Genomic DNA, 19,749 nt, shown 5'->3' on the forward strand with positions numbered 1-19,749 from the left:
AAACACCCAGCTCTGCTGTGTATATATGGAAAGGTGTGTATTGCCACCTAAATCTTCTTCCAGAGAGGGGACAAGGAGACCCTCCATCTTGGGCAACATCTCATTTCTTCCTTTTGCTATTCCCTCCCCCCGCCCTTGGCTTCATCCTGTCCTACACTTCAAATTTCTATTTTGTGTTGAACTTGCTTTTTTTCATATTGAAAAGATAACATTGCCCCAAGAGCCAAAAATAAATGACAACTGAAAAAAAGTTGTGAGATGTGTGCTCATTTAGGGAAAGCCTACCAGTGGTACATGAGGTTCACGTTCAGCTACACATAAACTTTGCTCTCCATAAACTGAGACTATCTTTATACTTAATTGACCCTCATATCTTAACCCCGGTACCCAAACCACCCCACCACCTTCACTAACAGCCTCAATAACTGGGATAGGCACAGGCTCATACTGGATCAATGGACAGAAGCGGGAATTGAGATGAATGTTAAAATAGGGCATAAGTGGTTCCCTGACCATCGACATCCTCTTGGAACTTGCAGAAATGGAGATTTTCAGGCCTACCCAGAAGTACTGAGCCAGAAACCAGTTAACTAGCAATCTATTTTAACAGTACTCCAGGAGAATCTTGTAAGTGCAGAGTTGAAAGCTATTACTGCCCCACTTCCAGTGTATAGCACATCCAGGGTTCATTTGGGTTATGGTATCTTGCTGTTTTCTCTTACCCTTTGGGATTTTCTCGTTAACATAAAGGAAAGATAACCAGTGGGGGATATCACGTAATGGTCCCATTCTAAAGTAACACTTCCACCTAATACAACATGCTTCTAAGTACACAAAGTAAGTCTCAGAGCTACCCTGGAAATTTAAGTCTATAATTTTCCTTGGCCCTATTTTCAGTAATTGTGGGGACTAGTTCAAGTCTCACCACTTCTTCCATTTCAGTATGCTTTTTCTGCCTATAACCAAATTTTGCAGAAAAAAAGTTGTACAATTTTAACAGTGTACAAGGTAACTTCTCCCATTCTAAAAAGTCTATTGAAGGGAATAAGCTACATTCCAGCGTTCATTTTGAATAAGTTCTGCTTTATTAAGTTAATCAGCATTACTACCTTTTAATAGCAGTTGATTTGACAAAGTTGAGAACCTCCAGGCCATCCCTCAGTTTTGGTCAGGAAAATTCCAGACAGGTACACACAGTCTAATTAGGAAGTTAAATTGGGGGTGAGTAGGATAATCAGAAGGCTGGCATGGAACCCCTGGGGGACTGGTAGTCTTGGCAGTGTGGGGTTGGGAAGAGTAACCCTTCCCCTCCAAGGCAAGCCACAAGACTATTTGGCAAGGAGATGAGGGATGAAACCCCACTGTCAGGGGCATGCTCAGGGAAGCCAGCTCTGCATGCAGTATGGGGACCATTGTGGCAACCATGAGGCTAGGCATTGGCGACGGTTGGCTCAAGCTGTTCGCAAAGGCTTGTGGTTAACCTGGTAAAAAGACAAAAGGGATGACACTTGGGAACCCTGTACCCTGTTCTCCCAGATCCCCATTTGGATGAGGGCTGCAGGGACGACACACATTTCCAGAAGTCTTCTAAGATGTTTTTTTCTGCCGCCCTACCTTACCCTCTTGTCAAGCAGTAATTAGGACCAATATACAGCAACAATCACTGAAAAGGAGTGGAGGGGGCTAGAGCCCTGCTTGCACAGACCCTCCTTAGCGCCTAATCTTTCAGTGCTTTCAATGCCGGCCTCAAGAAGGATCCAAGGAACCCAGCTTGAAGGTCACTGGTATGGTCTACTGCTTTCACTTACATAATTTTTTTTTTAAGATTTTATTTATTTTTGACAGAGAGAGAGTGCACAAACAGGGGAAGCAGCAGGCAGAGGGAGAGGGAGAAGCAGGCTTCCCGCTGAGCAGGGAGCCCAATGCGGGGCTCGATCCCAGGACGCTGGGATCATGACCTGAGCCAAAGACAGACACTCAACCGTCGGAGGCACCCAGGCGCCCCTGTAATTTTTTTTTTTAAAGGTACTTTGAGAGAGAGAGAGAGAGAGAATGTGCACAAGCAGGGGGAAGAGCACAGGGGGAGGGAGAGGGACAAGCAGACCCTGCACTGAGTGTAGAGCCCAACGCAGGCCTATCCCAGGACCCTAAGATCACGACCTGAGCCGTAACCAAGAGTTGGACGCTTAACCAACTGAGCCACCCAGGCGCCCCTATATAACTTTTTAAGCACACATTCATATATAGCATGTGCCAAGCGCTGTCCTCAACACTGAAAATATTTACTCATTTAATCCCCTTAACAATTCAATAGAGTAGATGCTATTATTAACCTGATTTTAAGGTGAGGAAAGAGGTACAGAGAAATAGCTAACTTGTCTAAGGTCACAGCTAGCATGCACTGGAGCCAGGATTCACACCACAACAGTATGGTTCCAGAGCTGGCTCTCTGACCTCTATCATAATCTATAGGTGAATAAACAGGCACCAAGAAAAGCCTGATATGCCTTGGAATCAATTGTCAACAGGCTGCAACCAGTTCCTTGTACTGGTGGGGTGACCACAAGGCTCTAGAAGACAGTCAGCCGGGGTTTTTGAAATCTAGCTTTACCAGCTAGCTATATGACAGGGGCACAGTTCCTTAACATATTGAAAGTTGTTTCTTTACTTTGTAAAATACCATACACCCAAAGGATGGTTTGATTTAAAAAACCAACCAACCATTTGTGTAGAAGCTTAGCGCTGTGGGGGCGCCTGGGTGGCTCAGTTGGTTAAGTGTCTGTCTTAGGCTCAGGTCATGATCCTAGGGTCCTGGCATCAGGTTCTCTGCTCAGCGGGGAGTCTGTTTCGCCCTCTCCCCCGCCCCCACTCATGCTTTCTCTCTCTCTGCAGTAAATAAATAAAATCTTAAAAAAAAAAAAAAAGAGAAGCAGCAGCTTAGCACTGTGTCTAGCATATAGAAAGCAAAAATGTCGGTGGCTCCCGAGCCTCCTTGGTGCTGGTCTAGTACTAGGCCTGCTGCATCACATGCCCCAGGAACCCAGAAACTCACAGAAAATCCACAGCTCCCACCCTAGAGACCCTCACCTGGGAGATGCTGACGCCTGTGAGTCTCTCCACGCTCTCCGGCAGGCGGCTCAGGATGTCCAGTACTTCCCCGGTCACCTTGGCTGCCCCCATGGTCCCACCTCCACTGGACACCAGTGTGATCTTATTGGCTGAGGTCAAGGGACCACTGATCTCCTCTGCTACCTGGTAGGTGAGAGATGCCCACTCAGCACCTGTGGTCTGACCACACCCCTCCTAACATGCCTTACCCTGGGCTTCAAGAGCCTTGATCTTCTTCACTTTCTAAGGATCATTCTTCCTCACTTCGGTCACTGGCTTATAATTCCCACCCCTAATCTAGAGTCCCCTAGCCTGGTTCTCCCCAAGCCCCTCATTTCCCCCCACCCTACGATCCCTGGTTCTGTTCCTCTCCTGGTGCCCACACAACCTCCAGACCTGGGGCAGCTTCTCCAGCAGCATGTCCAGCTGAGCAGCCTCCTGGTACAGCTGGAATGCTTCTGCCTTCTTGGCCATCTGCTCGGCCTCAGCCCGGGCTCGAGCCCCTATGGCAAAGGCCTCGGCCTCCCCACGCATCTGAGAATGGTACAGGAAACCGTGGTACTGATGGCTGTAGTTTTTGTTTTTTTTTTTTATTCTTATGTTAATCCCCTACATTACATCATTAGTTTTTGATGCAGTGTTCCATGATTCATTGTTTGTGCATAACACCCAGTGCTCCATGCAGAACGTGCCCTCCTCAACACCCACCACCAGGCCAACCCATCCTCCCACCCCCTCCCCTCTAGAACCCTCAGTTTGTTTTCCAGAGTCACTGATGGCTGTAGTTAAGGACAAGTAACCCCAGCTCAAACAGCAACCCCCACTCACTCCACAAGCCAGCAAGAGCCACCTCTTAACTCACCCTCACAGACTCAGCTTCTGCCTCAGCCTGCATAATCAGCTGGGACCTGGGCACAGAAAGGGAAGTGGGGGGAGGCACTGAGGAAGGGCAAAAGGCAGGCCCCGCTGGAGAGACACAGGCTTCTGTAACCCGAGTTCCGTAGGAGTTCAGGTAGGGAGGGCCTCAGCTCTTCATATGGGGGCACGCAGGTGGTAAAGGACTAGGCTGGGGCCTGGGAGGGGGCATTTACTTCTCTGCCTCAGCTAGGCGCTCCAGTTTGTAGCGCTCAGCTTCCGCGGGCTTCCGAACTCGGGCCTCCAGCTCCTTCTCTCGTCGGGCGATCTCCTGTTCCTGCACTGCCACCTGCTGGGCCCGCTCCACCACCTGCACCTGTACCCGCTGCTCCTCGATCTGCTGCTTAGTTTTGGCCACCTGGGTAGGAGCAATGCTCAACATCAGAGCTGAAGAGCAAGCTCCCAGGCACCACGCAGAGAAGCCAGGGCCAGGGCTCCAGGGTGAGATATAAAAATAGAGCAGGTACATGAAATCAGTCCCTGGTGGGCTCAGCCAGCCCAGTGGAGTCCATTTCCCATATGGATCCCAATCATGGGTTGGGGGATGGCCTGATCCTCCTCAGAGGCAGCACTGAGGGTAGGACATTTTCCAAGCAACCTCGGCATCAAGAGCTGGATAGGGCTGGCATCCGGTCCCTGTTGTCCCTCAGGCCAGGCTAAGTGTCCCTCTGTTGAGCTCCCATAATAGTCTATTTCTCCGCAGTGTCCCTCTCTAGAGTATGAGCACCTGGAGGGCTCTGATGCATGGTGGCCGTCTTCCACCTCCAGCCGCACTCAAATCCATCCACTTCTCTCCATCTGGGCTGCTGTAACCTTCCTGCAAGCCACCATCAACTCCAGCCCTCCCTGCAATAGCTTCCTACTGGTTTGGTGGTGTGTGGGGGGGTGTGTATGTCTCTTTTCCATTTTTATCTTTTGTAAATGGTACACATTCAAAGAAAAACAAAAGAACAGTGAGAAGCAAGGTTTCTGTCCACTTATTTCCTCAAACTACCTTGTTCCCTTCCCCAGAGGCAACCATTATAACCAGCTTCTTCTGTATTCTTCTTCCAGGGACATTCTAAACGTTGACAAGAACAAGTACATATAGAATTCCTCCTATTTAGGCATATTTCATTTTCTTATTCCTGTGGAGTACAGAGATCTGAAGGCTCTTGCCAGGATTTTGGTGAGGAGAGGTACCAGAGAGGAACATGCTTCTTTATTGCTCCGCTGCTCTGGCTCAGCCATGGACCATCATCCCTGCGGGTCTTATCAAGAGCAGAGATGATGCCCCTGTCTTTACTGCACCCATGTGTTCACTCCACAGGAAAGGTGCTTCTAGATGTGGCACCCTGTGCTATCTCTGACCCTAAAATTTCAGACCGGTTCCAAACTGGACTAGTTGCTCTCTCCCTCAGTGTGCAGGATCTCTCTCTCTCTGTTGGAGCCCCTCCTGCCCACTTTTTGATGAAATAACCCTCAGTAGCTTCCTTGGAAGAAGTACATGGGCAGTAAGTTTTTTGAGATCTTGCTTTTCTGAGATTTTTATTCTTTCTATTTGAATGACAGATTGAGTACAGGTTACTATGTTAGAATTCATTTTCTACCTGAATTTTGAAGGCATTGTTCCATGGTCTTCAAGCTTCTTGAGAAATCTGAAGTCATTTTGATGCCTGACCCTTTGTGACCTGTTCTTTCTCTCTGGAAGCTTTTAGATCCTTTCTTTGTTCTCCATGTTAAGAAATTTCACAGGGTAGTTGTTTTATTGTGTATTTGGTGGACTATTTCAATCTAGAAAGTCATACCTTTTAGAACAGATAAAACATTAAAAATTTTTTTCCATTGGTGATTTTCCTCCCATTTTCTTTATTCTGTTGATTTATTAGATTAATAAATCTGTAGATTAGGATTAATAAATTTATTACAATTAGAATCTATTAGAATTAGATTAATAAATCCATAGATTCATTAGAATTTCTTCACTGTGTTTTTTTCCCCTCATTTCTGCCATCCTACTGATTTCTAAGAGCTCTTTTTTTGTTTTCTGTTCTATGCCCTGATTTTCTAGATGTGAATTCTTCTCTTATTTCACTGAGGATATTAAAAAAAAATTTTTTTTCTTCTCCCTTCATAGTATGTATCCTCCAAACTGTTTTGCTATTCGTGGTTTTAGTCTCAGACTTTAACACTGCAGGATTCCCTCATATATCAGGTAATCCTTGGCTGGCTGCTCACAGTGAAGGATGTCTAAAACAGTGAAAGGAAACTGTGAGCGTGTGGGTGACTGTGGGCACGTGACTGAGGCTTGCTGACTCTGAGCTTTACTCTAAGCTTTACTCCAGGGTGATCTGGGCAGGTCATCTGCTGAGGAATCCATGATTCAGGATCCTTAAAGTCTTTCCCTTTGGATTGGTCATGTTCCTCAGCACAGTCTTCTGATGACTTCTTTGGAAGATGGGAGTGTCTGGGGGCCAAATGCGGTAAGGGGGTTAGGGGAGGCTGTCAGCATTTAGATTCAATGGTCACATCGTGCCAACCACTGATAAAGTACCACTGGCTTAGTTACTTTCGATGTCTTTCCGGCTTCCAAAACGATACTATGCTTTCTGTTCCTTCTGATCCTATTCTCTCCATCTGTTTTCTCCTTCTCCATTACTCTGTGTGGTTTTAGTGAGGTTTTGGAGGGAGTGCAATTAACTGTATTTTTTCAACCCATCATCTCTGAAAAAGCTTCCAACTTATCTTCCTGCTTCCTCTCTTGTCCTCTGAGAATCAATTCTCCACACAACAGCCAGACTGATCCTTGTAAAAATGTAAATTAGACCATGGCACCTCCCTGCTTAAAGTTCTCCAATAGCATTCCACTGGGCTTTGAATTCTCTTCTAAGTCTCCAACACGGCCACCTGAACCCTATGTGACCTGGCCCTGCCTGCCTCACCATCTTACTCACAGCATACCAGCCCCACCAGATCAGAACCCTCCTCTCTGTTCTTGGGACACACCAAGCTCTTTCCTACCTCAGGGCTTTTGCATGTGATGGTCCTCTGCCTAACCACATATGGCTATTTATATCTAAAATTAATTAAAATTAAATAAAATTTAAAATTCTGTCTTCAGTCACATTTCACTAGCCACAGTTCCACAAGCCACATTTCACGCACTCAATATCACAGCACAGATTTACAGCATTTCCATCATCAAAGAAAGTTCTATCTGAACAGCCTCGAATGCTCTTGGCCCACAACTCTTTACATTGCTGGCTCCTTCTATCTTCAGGTTTATCTCATAAATCACTTCCTCACTGAAGCTTTTTGGATCATCCCCAACCTAATATAGTACCTCTCCACTGTTTTTTTCATCACTCTATTTCCTTCATAGCATTTAAACAAGATAATCAGAACCTATGAAAGTTATTTACTTGCTTATTAGCTGTTTCCTGTGTTATACGCTCCACAAGGGCAGGAATCTTTTCTGTCTCATTCATACTTACATCCTCACTTCCAAAACAATGTCTGGCACATAGCAGGCACTTAATAGGTATTTGTTGAATGAATCCTTATTTCCCCAAGCACCTAGCACAAAGCCTGGCACAAAATAAAGAACTGATAAAAGTTGGAACAGAGCCAAAACCAGCCCAATCCTTTGATTTACAGATAAGGAAAGCCTATTTAGGTTAAGGACCACGCAAAAGTTAATGGTTTCCACTTGTTAATGCTTCTCAAACTCCAATGTGTACATGAATCCCCTAGGGATTTTGTTAAAATGCAGATTCTAGGGGCACGTGGCTGGCTCAGTCTGTAGAGCATGCAACTCTTGATCTCACGGTCATGCATTCAAGCCCCAGGTCGGGCGTGGAGCCTACTTTAAAAAAATCAATGCAGGGGCGCCTGGGTGGCTCAGTCGGTTAAGCGTCTGCCTTCGGCTCAGGTTATGATCCCAGGGTCCCGGGATTGAGTCCCACATCGGGCTCCCTGCTGGGCGGGGAGCCTGCTTTTCCCTCTCCCCTTTCCCCCTGCTCATGCTCTTGCTTGCTCTCTCTCTCTCAAATGAATAAATAAAAAATCTTAAAAAAAAAAAAAAATAATAATAAAAACAATGCAGATTCTAATTCAGTCAGTAGGACTGGAGCTGGAGATTTTCTATCTAATAAGCTCCACAGTGATGCTGATGCTGCTGGTAGGCAGACCACACTGAGGAGCCAAGTACTATGCCACACTCAATTACCTGTCAAACCACCAGGAACTTAACATCATAAGCTAAAGCCGTTTTGTACTTCATCATCCTTTAAGCCTATACCAACTCTTGGCAAAAACAAATTTCCTAATATTGCTATCCTTTGGGTAAAGGTCTCAAAGTACAGTTGATTCTCATTATTCATGGTAGATCTGTTCTATAAAGTAGCCATGAATACTGAATTAGCAAATACTTATTTTGTTATTAGGGGAAATATACGGTTAGGTTCCTGTGAGCCCCTGTTCATGACAGATCAGTATATATCCTTGCTATATATGTGTTTCTGTTTAAAGATACCTTATGTGATACACACTGCTGATTCATTAACAGCGAAGTTGCTGCCCACAGCACTATAACTCATGCCTGAAAGCTTATCTAACACATGTAATTTCTCTATAAGGCATATCATAACCTCCTTGCACTTAGGAACACTTAACACTTTAGCAGTACGTTTGGGGGCCATTTTAAACAGCAAAATCAAAAAATGTAGCAGTAAATATACTGTGAAAATGACACTTTATATCATTAGAGCTGAAACAAGAAGGCAGAACATCTTGTTCAACCTCAAATGCACATCAGGCAACTCAAATTTTTCATTGCTCTGTGCATGTCTGCAAATGATCACAAAGGTGCCACAAGGACTGTTTCTGGAGTTACCAGTAAATTTTAGTGAGTAGGCAAATTCTCAAATACAGAATCTGCAAACGAGGAGGACTGACCATGCCACCTTGCAATATCAAGGGCTGCCCATATCTCACTTTGCAGGATTCAAAGCCCAAGTCCATGTTTTCCTTCCCCATACCCTTCTTGGATCACCAGGGCTGCTACAAGCCCATGGAAAATCAGAAAAAGGTGCCCCCTCACATAGCATGGCGAGTGTGGAGCATGGGCTGGATCTTAGCTCTGCTTCAGCCACTCATCCAGGTGCCCTTACCCAGCGGACAATCTGCCCAAACATATGATCCCATCCTACTGACCATATCCCTTCTTGGCCTTTACTTTTCTTTTCTTTTTTTTTTTTAAAGATTTTTTTATTTATTTATTTGACAGAGAGAGAGAGATCACAAGTAGGCAGACAGGCAGGCAGAGGGAGAGGGAGAAGCAGCCTCCCCGCTGAGCACAGAGCCCGACGTGGGGCTCGATCCCAGGACCCTGGGATCATGACCTGAGCCGAAGGCAGATGCTTAACCATCTGAGCCACCCAGGCGTCCCTTACTTTGCTTTTCAACTGAAATGCTTAGGTCTTTCAAATCTTCCTCATATGGAGGAGTTGGGTCAGAAATGTAGAGCCAGAATAAAGGGATCAGAGTTAGAATATGAGAAAATGTGGTGGCCTAAGACGGAGGGCTTGAGAGGAACTAACTGCCCAGTGTGAGAGCTCTGACCTGAAGTTGATAGGCCAGGTCAGCCTGCGCTCGGCGGGTGTTGACCTCGATGTCATATGCAGCCTTCTTTAGCTCATAGTCTCTCTGCGCCTTGGCCATCTCGATCTCACTCAGGTACTGAGCAGACACTTTTTCCTGCTTAGCTTTGGCTTCCTATCCACACAGAAATCAGGGAGGAAATTAGAGCAAGGAGAAGAAGGCCCCAGGGGAAGAGCCTGCTCCTCACCAGGCTCCCCTGCACGTGGCCTCATCTATTTCCTCTGCCAACCCAACTCTACGAGCCCTCACTCAGTTGTGCCCCTTCCATCCCCTCTCTCGCTGCATGCCCAAGAAGCCCACAGTGACCAAGTGATTCCCCCAAGTGGAATCTCTCTCACCCGGATCCCAGCGTCTCTTTTGGCTTCTGCTTCCCCAATCCGAGCATCTTTTTGGACTTGAGCTGTTCTAGCCTTCCCTAAGGAGTGCAAATAGTCCTGTGAGAGAGAAGCAGCATTCAGAATCCTCGGGAGGGTTTAAGAGATGGGGGCAGGGAACTGGAGAGGATCAGCTACCTAAGTTTACCTGATCATCATGAATGTCCTTCAGGGTGTAGCTAACCACACTGATGCCCATGTTGACCAGGTCTGAGGAGGCCACTTTGAAAACTTGCTCTGAGAATTTCTGCCTGTCCTTATAGATTTCCTAGGGTAACAAAACGGTGGGAAGTAGGAACTTAAGCTCTCAGTCCTCTGGCTACTGTCTCCCAGAGACTAGCAGGGTCCTTAGGTGCCACTCACTCTGGCATCTCTTCCAGATCTTTCCCTGCCCTCAAGCCCACCTCCACAGTCATGTGAGCCATGATAGCCCTCTGGTGGCCCTCCAGAGTCTCCAGTGCAATGTGGGCAATCTCAGCCTCCGTCTTCCCCAGGAACATCTGGCAGGCAGCCGCCAACATCTCCTTGTTCTGCCCCTGGATTTTCACCTGTAACCAGAGTAGGGATAGGGAAAGTGTGGTGAAGGTCTCATGAAGCCAGGTAGGAAGCAGGAAGAGAATGGAAGAGTCAAGTGCCCTGGGAGTCCCTGGAGAAGGCGAGACTTAGCAGAGACATTTCTCTACAGCCAGAGATTGGGAAGGCCATGGTCAGAAGATTCGTAATGTCTGGGGACAAAGAAGGTGATGAGGGAATGGACTCTGGTGGGGAAAGGCTCTGAAAGCCTCACCTGGGCAATGCCAGTGACTGAGATGGGGACCCCATGGCGAGTGTAAACCTTTTCACTCTTGACATTGAGGGTCAGTGTGTTGAGAGAGATCCTATGGGAAAAAGAAGGAGCGGACAGTGAGAAAAAAAGAAAAGAGAGAAAACTGGGGTTCCCCTTCCCTGGTACTTTTTCTACCTACCTCTGGATTTGCTGGATGCAGGGCAGGACAAAGACACGTCCTCCAGCCACCATGACTGGGGGGCTTCGGCAGAAACCTGCAAGGTGCGGGGGCAGTAAACCGCAGTGGCAGGGGCAGGGCTAGAATATGGAAGACTGAAAAACTGGAGTGTGTGGGGGGGGATAATCCCCACAAGGAAATCTGGGAGCTGGAGGGGAGGCAGTCTGGGCCTTGGAAGGGTAGCACTGGGAATCACAAGTGGGTGGCTTGCAGCCATGGAGGTGGGGTGTGTGTGTGTGGGGGGGGTGGACAGAAGGCCCGGGCCTGGGGAGCTGGTAGGGAGAAGGGTAAGGGGTAGAGGCCGGACCACAAGGGTTTGGGGGGCACTGGCTGAGAAGAGAACATTACTTACCGGAAACCACCATAGCCTCATTTGGGCCACAGGTAAAAAACATGGCTCAGGTTGAAGCTGGAGGAAAGGGAGAGAAAGCCTTTGCGGGCTGGGTCCACAGGAGTTAATGTTCTCTCTTTCCCGTCAGTCTCGCCCAATCTCCAGCCACCAGGGCCCAGTCCCTTCCGCACCCGTGGGTCCGCTAAGGCATTTCCCTGTTAAGTCGCATAGGTCCCCAGCGGCTCTCTCCGCCTCCCGCCGGCTTACGGCCACTACCTTCCCCCTCCCGCCTTCGGTGAGGAGTTTCTCGCTCCTCTGATAAAGCTCTCCCGCGCCTAGAGGCCCCCAGACCTTGCGGCACCCTCCCTGCTCCTCCGCAGTCCGATTACATCCCCTTCCCCACCTACCTGCCCGCACGCGGGCGGCGGCCTAGCCGGGGCGCGCAGCGGGTCTGGGAGCGGAGCAGCGGTCGCGGGGCTGGAGGGGACAGCCTTCCAGCCAACCCGGCCGACGCTCGCGCCCCTCACTCGGCCGCACCCTGTTGCTGCGGCAGACGCGACCCCGCCCCCCCGCGGCGGGCCACCCTCCGCCCCGCCCCTTTCCCGGCAAGCCGCGCTCGCGTCCGCAGCCCGCCTCCGGCCGGGCCTACCCCGCCTGGCACGCTTGCTGGGTGAGCAGCCAGCCCCGCCGCCCCCATTCCCCGGCCGGGAGCTCCGCCCCGGGAAGCGGGACGTGACCTCCGTGAGCCTGCAACCCAGGGCCGGGGAGATTGCCCCATCTCTGGTTTGCCCCGCGGTAACTGGGAAAACCACACACTGGGCAACGAAAGACTGCATCCGGTCACCTGCTGGGGACGTGGCCCCAGCTCCGCCCGCCTGCCCTTGGCGCCGGAAGGCGGGGAGGTGTGGGGAATCGCCGCTAGCAAAGATTCGTACACTCAGATGACTGACAATAAATCGACTTTATTTGTGTTCACAGAACATACCGGGCGACCCCACAGCCTCCCGCTGACAGCCCACCGACCTTCGACACCCTAGCCACCCCTTGGGGGCAACTTCGAGAAGATCGAAGGCCAAGGACCTTATCCCCAATGGTCCGCCAAAGCCTCACGCAGTAGATCCAAGGAGTTGAAATCCTGGAGGACGGAATACCAGCCCCTAGACTACGACCCACCACCATCCTTGACTCAGCCCGGGCGCTCTCCCAGATCCAGGACCTTTCCGTTCGTTCTGAAGGAGAACCAAAGCGCCCAGCCTCCACCTTTCCCACAAAGCTCAACAAATACCAAGAGTTGTGCATTTTCAGCAGGGAGGCACATCTCACACCCCTGCATAAGTTAAAATAAATATTACATACACCCCTCCATCACCTAGGGGGACATACATAAATACATATAAATATTAATTAGGATCAGTAAGAAATAAATTAATGACGCTCTTCCCCACGCGGCCTAGCCCGGGAGTGTCGGTGCGGAGTGTAGGTGCTCGTTTCATCCCAGGCTTGGGCTGGCGTCTCCGCTGCAGTGTTTTGAGTTTAAGTTGCCTCGGAAGTCCCAGTTTGGGATACGCTCTCGCGCACCAGGTGCACCTGGTGTTTCTTTGGTTTTTCGGATTCTTTCGAGTGGGGGGATGTGGGGAGTCCCGGTTAGAAGGCGGCCGGGTGTTGTTGTAGGAAAGTGCTGAGGTCCAGAGCGTAGTCCGAGGGCTCAGAGGTCAGATTAAGGGGCTCGAGGACCGGGGGCGCCGGGGTGGGCGCGGGGGCTGCGCCGCTGTGGGGGTCCTCCGAGGCCAGCGGTGCCGGCACGCCCTCTTCAGCCATCAGGATCTGGCAGAAGATGACGGTGAGCAGGAGAAAAAGGAGCCTTTTGGCAGGGTTCGGATCCTCGACTGGCAGCTGGCGCCGGACCTGAAGAGAGACAACAAAGGCGACAGGTTGGCTGAGGACCCCGGCGTCCGGCCGTTCCCCCTGCCCCTCTGGCTGCCCACTTCCACGACACTCACCATTCGTGGGTAGAGGACCCTACGGCTGCGCTTCCGATGCCCGCGGGAGGCGCTGGGGCGCGCGGCAGGGGCCACCGCGGGCTCTGGGAGAGGGTCGAAGGTGAAGATCTCAGGACCAGAGCCCCGCCGGGGTCCGGGGCTGGCGGAGGAGACCGGGGTCGGGGCCCGCAGGACGGTCATGGTGGGGAGGGAGCTGCGAGAGTGACACATTGCGCACTGAGCGGAGCGGAAGGCCGACTGCGGACCGGCAGCGGTGCCGAGCAAATTATGTGCGCCCCAGAATTGGGCGGGTCCTTCTCGACTCCACCCGCGGCTGGGAGTGGTGGCCGGAGCAAGCTGGAAATTCCGACGGTTAAGCAAAGAGAGGGGGTGGTGACTTGGCCTGTGCAACCTAGCGCTGAAGTGTGTGTTGTGAGTGTGTGAGTTGTGAGTGGGATGGGTGAGATCCTGGGCTGCAGGCACATGTCAGGGCATGTGGTAGCTGGAGATCGGCCAGCAGAGAGCTTAGGAGGTGGTTGGGCCGCTGGCCCCATCTCTGGGGGGGCAGGAGGACTGACAAATCTGGCCATTCTGGGACAATAGTGACCCAGCAGAGTCAAGGAATTACGGTTACACACGCACATACATACACGTGTAGCTACACATAGAAAACACACGCTCGCCAAGAGGAAAGTCATTACAGAAATAGCCAAGAAGACAGAGAAATGAACACACTAGTACACACAGACATGATGTTGGCCTGTCTCAGCACACACCACATTGTAGGGGTAGAAAAATAGTCCTTTCTTTCCTTCTAGCTTCTTGGGCTGGTCTAATAATTAAATTGATGTAAGTAACAGGAGAAAAACAGATTTAATTATGTACTTCAGGAGCCCAAGAAGCCAGGAGATTCAAAGGCAATTGAGGTTTATATGCCATCTCGAGCTAAGGAACGGAACAGGGGCCTGGGGCTTCAAATGGGAGGAGGGCAATTCACCCGCAGATGTTTGGGAGTCAGATGTTTGCCCTGCCTAGCAGGTAAGTCTTTTAGATAAAAAGTTATCTCTGGTAATAGCTGTCTTTGTGGTTCAGGCCTCTATCTAAATTCTTCTAGGCAGTTAAGGGAGAGGTAAAAAGCTTCCCCCCCCCCCCCCCCAGTCTGCTGGGTGTTGATTGCCTTCAGCTCAAAATAATTCACATGCCAAAGTGGCACATTTTGGGGTGGCCTATCCTGCTCCCCTTTACCATGCACATACACAGAGCAAAAGTGCAGAGACTTCGCAGGGGCAACACAATAAAGCTACCTACGCAGATGTGTGCAGAAAAGCTCACATAAGGCTGGTGCCACAAAACAAAGGCAAGAGGTTAGCAGCTGCCCAGATTTGTCCTTGTCGTAATAGAAAAAATAACTATCTATGTAAAGACCACTTTAAACTGTGAGACATTATGCAAATGTGGTAATGGTAATAACTTAAGAGAACTGGTGTATTTTCATAACTGCCTTAGAGACAGCTGCTCATGGACACACAATTTAACATCCTTTGAGCATTTACTGGTGCCAGGCACCCTGTTAAAGGTCCTGTTGAGGGGCACCTGGGTGGCTCAGTCATTAAGCGTCTGCCTTCGGCTGAGGTCATGCTCCCAGGGTCCTGAGATCGAGCCCCGCATGGGGCTCCCTGCTCGGCGGGAAGCCTGCTTCTCCCTCTCCCACTCCCCCCGCTTGTGTTTCCTCTCTCGCTGTGTCTCTGTCAAATAAATAAATAAAATCTTAAAAAAAAAAAAAAGCTCCTGTTGAAAGTACTGAGGTTGGTTTCAGTGTATGGGCTGCTGAGTGAGGCAAGCCAGACTCAGCTGGCACCTCACCCTATGCGTGGGGAGGGACGCCGACCAGGAGAACTCTCTTGAGGGTCTTTTTTTTTTTTAAAGATTTTATTTATTTAAGAGAGAGAGAGAGTGAGAGAGAGAGAGTGTATGAGAGGGAGGAGGGTCAGAGGAAGAAGCAGACTCCCCACTGAGCAGGGAGCCCGATGCGGGACTCGATCCTGGGACTCCAGGATCGTGACCTGAGCCGACGGCAGTTGCTTAACTGACTGAGCCACCCAGGCGCCCCTCTCTTGAGGGTCTTAAGGAAACTGAACACTAAGTGTACAGGGGAGACCCAAAGGAACTAGTGTTCCCGTCTGCTAATCAATCAGGAGAGGCTTCATGGAAGAGTGGCATTTGAGATGACTTTGAACAGTGGGTTCACAGGGTGGGATACCACAGAGTCAGATGTGGAATATGACTGTGAGGAAGAGAATGGAATCAGCAAAGGCCTTGAGCTGGAAAAGTACAGGATGTGTTTGGGGAATCACAAGAAAAACAATCTTACAGTAAGTTTCCTGTAAAGGAGTAGTGGGAAATAATGATTTGGGAAAGGAGGTGGGCAGAGTGGGGAGAGCTTAGCTGAAGCTCCAGGCCAGGAGATCAAGTTTGACTCTAGATTCTGGATTCTGAGGGTCACGGAAGAATATAAAAGGAGGGTAGTTCAAGCTGGGAACTAAGTAGGATGACAAGTATGCCCTGGATGGGGAGACATTGAGGCAGGGGATAGGAGGCTATTGGAAGGGTTCAGGTGGAAGGTAACAAGGGCCTGAGATGGGCCATGGAAGAGGGAACCAAGAGGAGGGGTGGCAGTGAGAGACATTCCTAGCATAAGACCACAGCGAGTTAGCAATGAGATGGGAATCATTAGAACCTGGGAGCGTGGAGAGTGGGGTGCCGACAGCAAGAGCGTGAAGGCATCAAGGCTGACTCCAGGGATCTGACAGGCATCTGGCTCGGTCTTTACTCCAGATCACATTATGCCTGGTGCACGCGAGTACACGTACGATCGCTTCCGTTACAGGCTGTGTCACCCGTGTCTCTGTGCCCTGCATGAAACCCAGCGCAGTGCCTTACCTGGAGCAGTTGCTCAACAGTCTTGTTAAATGAAAGCTGAAAATGCAGAACCATAAATGCACATATGGTATTCACACCCTGGCTGGGTCACCCTAAGCTTTGAGACACAGATACGCTCTTTCCAACCCCACCTACAAATTTTTAGCATCTTTTTTTTTTTTAAAGATTTTATTTATTTATTTGAGAGAGAGAGAGCTCATGAGAGGGGGGAGGGTCAGAGGGAGAAGCAGACTCCCTGTTGAGCAGGGAGTCCGATGCGGGACTCGATCCCGGGACTCCAGGATCATGACCTGAGCCGAAGGCAGTCGCTTAACCAACTGAGCCACCCAGGCGCCCCAAATTTTTAGCATCTTAAGAACAGCTGGGACAATTCTTACACACCAAACAAGGAACACCTAATGGCATTTCTCCAGCAAGGACGTGTGGGATGCAAATAGGGACATCCCCACATTTGGGCTCCAGGAGATACATTGTTGCTGTATATACAACTGCTTCCTGGGCCTCTATGTCGCTTTATTTTATACCCATGAGTGCTATCTACACTCCTGGGTTACATACTTCTTCCTGACCAGCATAAAACACACCTCTTCTACAGAGACACGTCCCTTTCCCATACCTGCCTTTCACACCTGCCATCATCATTGTTTTTACACCCAAGCAGTGAGCCTTCACACTGACCTACACCCTTATTCCAAGGCAACCTGCATACTACACAGTGATTAACATGAATACAAGACTACTTGCATATGTGGATGGGCCCACATACATGCTCACACAGATATAAATTGGGGGTGGGGGAGGATAGTGATGATGGAAGAAAAATGGCTTGGTGGGAGGCAGGGTGGGGGGCACCCAAGGTCAGGAATGCACAAGTTGTTTATGATGGAAAATTTCTCTAGGGCATTTGGCAGGGGAGGGGAAATGAAGAGGGATGTCAGGATCTTGTTTCACCACTACCTCCCACATCTGGAATCTGGGCCTCCAGCTGGGCCTAGTTATCTTTACCGTCCTCCTGGCACAAAGAGACCTTTCTTTGTGGCAAGACCAGAATGGGACAGAGAAGAACCAGAAAACTCAGACTGCTCGCCATTCCTTCTCAACCAATCTCATCCCTGTTCCTCCACCCTCAGAGACCCATGGCTCTGCCTCATCCGCCCCACCTCCACCATACAGGAAGCTAGGGAAAGGTTGAGAGTGAATCATTAAGCCAATGAAAGGGTGTGGGGGTGAGTGCTGGGGGATGAGTTAAGGCCAGGAAGGGCCAGGGGCTGAGACCGGCAGCTGGACCAGTTCTCACTGCCCTAATCCTAGGGAAACAGGCCCTTGGCCCCTTTCCATTTCACTGCTCTCACTGCTCCTCATTTCCTCCCCATCTTCCCCAAGATTTCTATGATCCTTCCTTTCCCTCATTTGACCTGTGATCTTGACCTCCCACCATCCTCTTTCTTAGCCCCTTGTTCATTTTCTTACAACACTTGCTACATGGGGAATCATTTTATGTATTTGTTTACTTTTTGTTGTTTGTCTCCCCCCACTGGAATATAATCTCCATAAATATACAGGACCATATCCGCTCTTTTTCTCATGGTATCTTGGTGGTATCTCCAGTACTTGGCCCTTCACCCAGTAGGGGGTTAACAAATATTCTTAAATCCATCTCCTCTGAGGAGCTACCCCTCACCCTCAGAGGTGTCTGTTTGTCCAGCTGTGTGTGAACCTTTCAGAGGTTCCCCCCTCCCCCCCCCCACCAAATGCTTCCTCTCCGAAGAGGAGATGCTGGATGCTCAATTGTGGCTCAGGAGGATCTGCCATTAAATTGGGAATAACTGTGCAGGTGAGGGATGGCAAAGCACTGGCCCTCACTCTGTAAATCCCTGGCATAAGAGTGAGTCATGCCTGCCGGCCCACCTAGAATACTGCTACATTGCTGACCGAAGTCTAGAATGGGGGACAATGGTAATGGGAAGGAGACAGATATTTAGAAGTGGGAGCATTTGAAAAAGGGAAACAGGAAGAGAGCTGGAGTCAGGGGACTCAGGAAATAGAAACTGAAAGCTCAGCGGCACCTGGCATTTGGTAGATGTTCAGTAACTTTGTTGACTTGAGATGGATTTGTGATAGAAAGGAGACATGGTGTAGTGAAAAGAGCATATTAGAATCTGGTGGTGTTAGAGGAAACTGGGTTTAAATTCCGGCTCTGCTACCTATTAACTACATGGTACTGGGCCAGCTACTTCTCTGAAAATGTCTCCTTAATTGCAAAATGGGCATATTGGTTTTAAGGTTTAAGGTGAGGATTAAGGATACGAGTGTACGCTCCTAGGCACATAGCAGGTGCTTCTTCTGTGACAGCCATTATTATTATTATACGAGGAGGGACTGCTTTGGAGGAGATGTGGACAGCAGTGAGCTAACCCGGGAGTAGGAGACCAGGATGACAAAATAGCCTCCAACTGCTAAGATCATCAGGAGATAGAATTTCTCTTTCTGTTTTCATTCCCCGCTTCCTTCCCTCTCCATCTCAGGGCAGGTTTTGTGGCTTTTTATTTTCTCCAAAGAAGCAGAGACTTCTGCATTCCTAGTTCTTGTTGGGCCAATGTGACTGATTTTAAATACCCTCCCCCTGGCCCCATGTGCACGCGTTCTTGTTGGAACTATTCTTGCCAGAGGCATGGCGGTAGGGTGGGGTGGTGAGTTCTTGGCAGCAAGTTAATAAATGGCCATCAGAGACAATGATTCGGGCCTTAGGAGGGTCAAGATCAGTCCCTGGAAGTTTTCCCTGATGCAAAAGGAAGGCAAGCGTGCGTGGAGCACCAAGGCAAGGTCACAAGAGAACACGGTATCCCCTGCCTTGGGTTGCAGGTTGGCCCCTCCTAGCTCAGCTCAACTCAACCCAAATTCCCTGGAGGCTGCTGAGAGTGGGGAGCTGAGAAGGGACCCAGTGTGCCTGTTGTTCTGCCAACGCTGGCTTCCCAGGGCCCGGTGTTGTAGCTCCTCCCTTTGGCCTCAGTTTCCTACCGGGTAATAACTTCATGAGAACAGGACTTTATCCATCTTGTTCACTGCTCTGTATTCAGTGCCTAGAACTGTGCTTCTCCATCTCTACCAGCTGAATGCAAAGGCTGGGAATGTAGGGCCCTTTAATCCATTAATGTTACAGAGCTGGGACTTCATATGGGAAGGAGCTTGCCTCTCTCTGTAGAGCGCTCCCATATCAGCATTGGAGAGTATGATGGTGATTTAATTCAAAGCACAACAGGGGTGGTAAGGGAGGGTAAAGTGCAACAAATAAAGTATTTCCCCCTTTGTCCTGCCTTTTCAGACACCCTGTATTTACTGGATGAGTTGATCTGTAAAGTCAACTGCTTAGATTAAAGGCTCTCTCCTTCCTCTGCAGCCCCATGATTCAACAACATCTCCCATAGGTTCTCAAAAGTTAAACTAAGTCTCCCTCCTAC

General features: G+C 49.5%; 3 protein-coding genes across 7 annotated transcripts in view; 1 reads left to right on the forward strand and 2 right to left on the reverse strand.

Moving 5' to 3' along the window:
- The window catches only part of TUBB (tubulin beta class I), a 4,387-nt gene extending 3,813 nt beyond the window's left edge, over positions 1–574 (forward strand). The window contains exon 5 of the mRNA XM_006734390.3: positions 540–574. Within this exon, the coding sequence (XP_006734453.2) occupies positions 540–574 (35 nt within the window). The remainder of the gene's footprint in view (positions 1–539) is intronic.
- A 488-nt stretch (positions 575–1,062) lies between these two features.
- FLOT1 (flotillin 1) lies at positions 1,063–11,939 on the reverse strand. 5 transcript variants are annotated; one of them, XM_031029323.2, is made up of 13 exons: positions 11,780–11,938; positions 11,394–11,450; positions 11,003–11,078; positions 10,825–10,915; positions 10,442–10,585; positions 10,186–10,305; positions 10,002–10,097; positions 9,625–9,777; positions 4,200–4,381; positions 3,971–4,016; positions 3,505–3,642; positions 3,088–3,252; positions 1,063–1,481 (listed from the first exon to the last, which is right to left on the reverse strand). In XM_031029323.2, exons 2-13 carry the CDS (start codon positions 11,434–11,436, stop codon positions 1,452–1,454), a joined length of 1,284 nt encoding a protein of 427 aa, XP_030885183.1. In that variant the 5' UTR covers positions 11,437–11,450; positions 11,780–11,938; the 3' UTR covers positions 1,063–1,451. The 5 variants fall into 5 exon arrangements, with proteins under 5 accessions (XP_030885183.1, XP_081683956.1, XP_081683957.1 ...); XM_081827830.1 differs by having other exon boundaries at positions 11,394–11,472; positions 11,779–11,935; XM_081827831.1 differs by lacking the exon at positions 10,825–10,915 and having other exon boundaries at positions 11,003–11,136; positions 11,780–11,939.
- A 375-nt stretch (positions 11,940–12,314) lies between these two features.
- On the reverse strand, positions 12,315–13,630 carry IER3 (immediate early response 3). The gene is made up of 2 exons (XM_006734388.3): positions 13,373–13,630; positions 12,315–13,277 (listed from the first exon to the last, which is right to left on the reverse strand). The coding sequence occupies exons 1-2, from the start codon at positions 13,580–13,582 to the stop codon at positions 13,017–13,019; spliced, it is 471 nt and encodes a 156-aa protein (XP_006734451.1). The 5' UTR covers positions 13,583–13,630; the 3' UTR covers positions 12,315–13,016.
- Between the last annotated feature and the right edge of the window lie 6,119 nt (positions 13,631–19,749).

The sequence above is a fragment of the Leptonychotes weddellii genome, chromosome 8 (assembly GCF_054177405.1).
Source record: "Leptonychotes weddellii isolate Sample4059 chromosome 8, ASM5417740v2, whole genome shotgun sequence".
Classification (NCBI taxonomy): domain Eukaryota; kingdom Metazoa; phylum Chordata; class Mammalia; order Carnivora; family Phocidae; genus Leptonychotes; species Leptonychotes weddellii.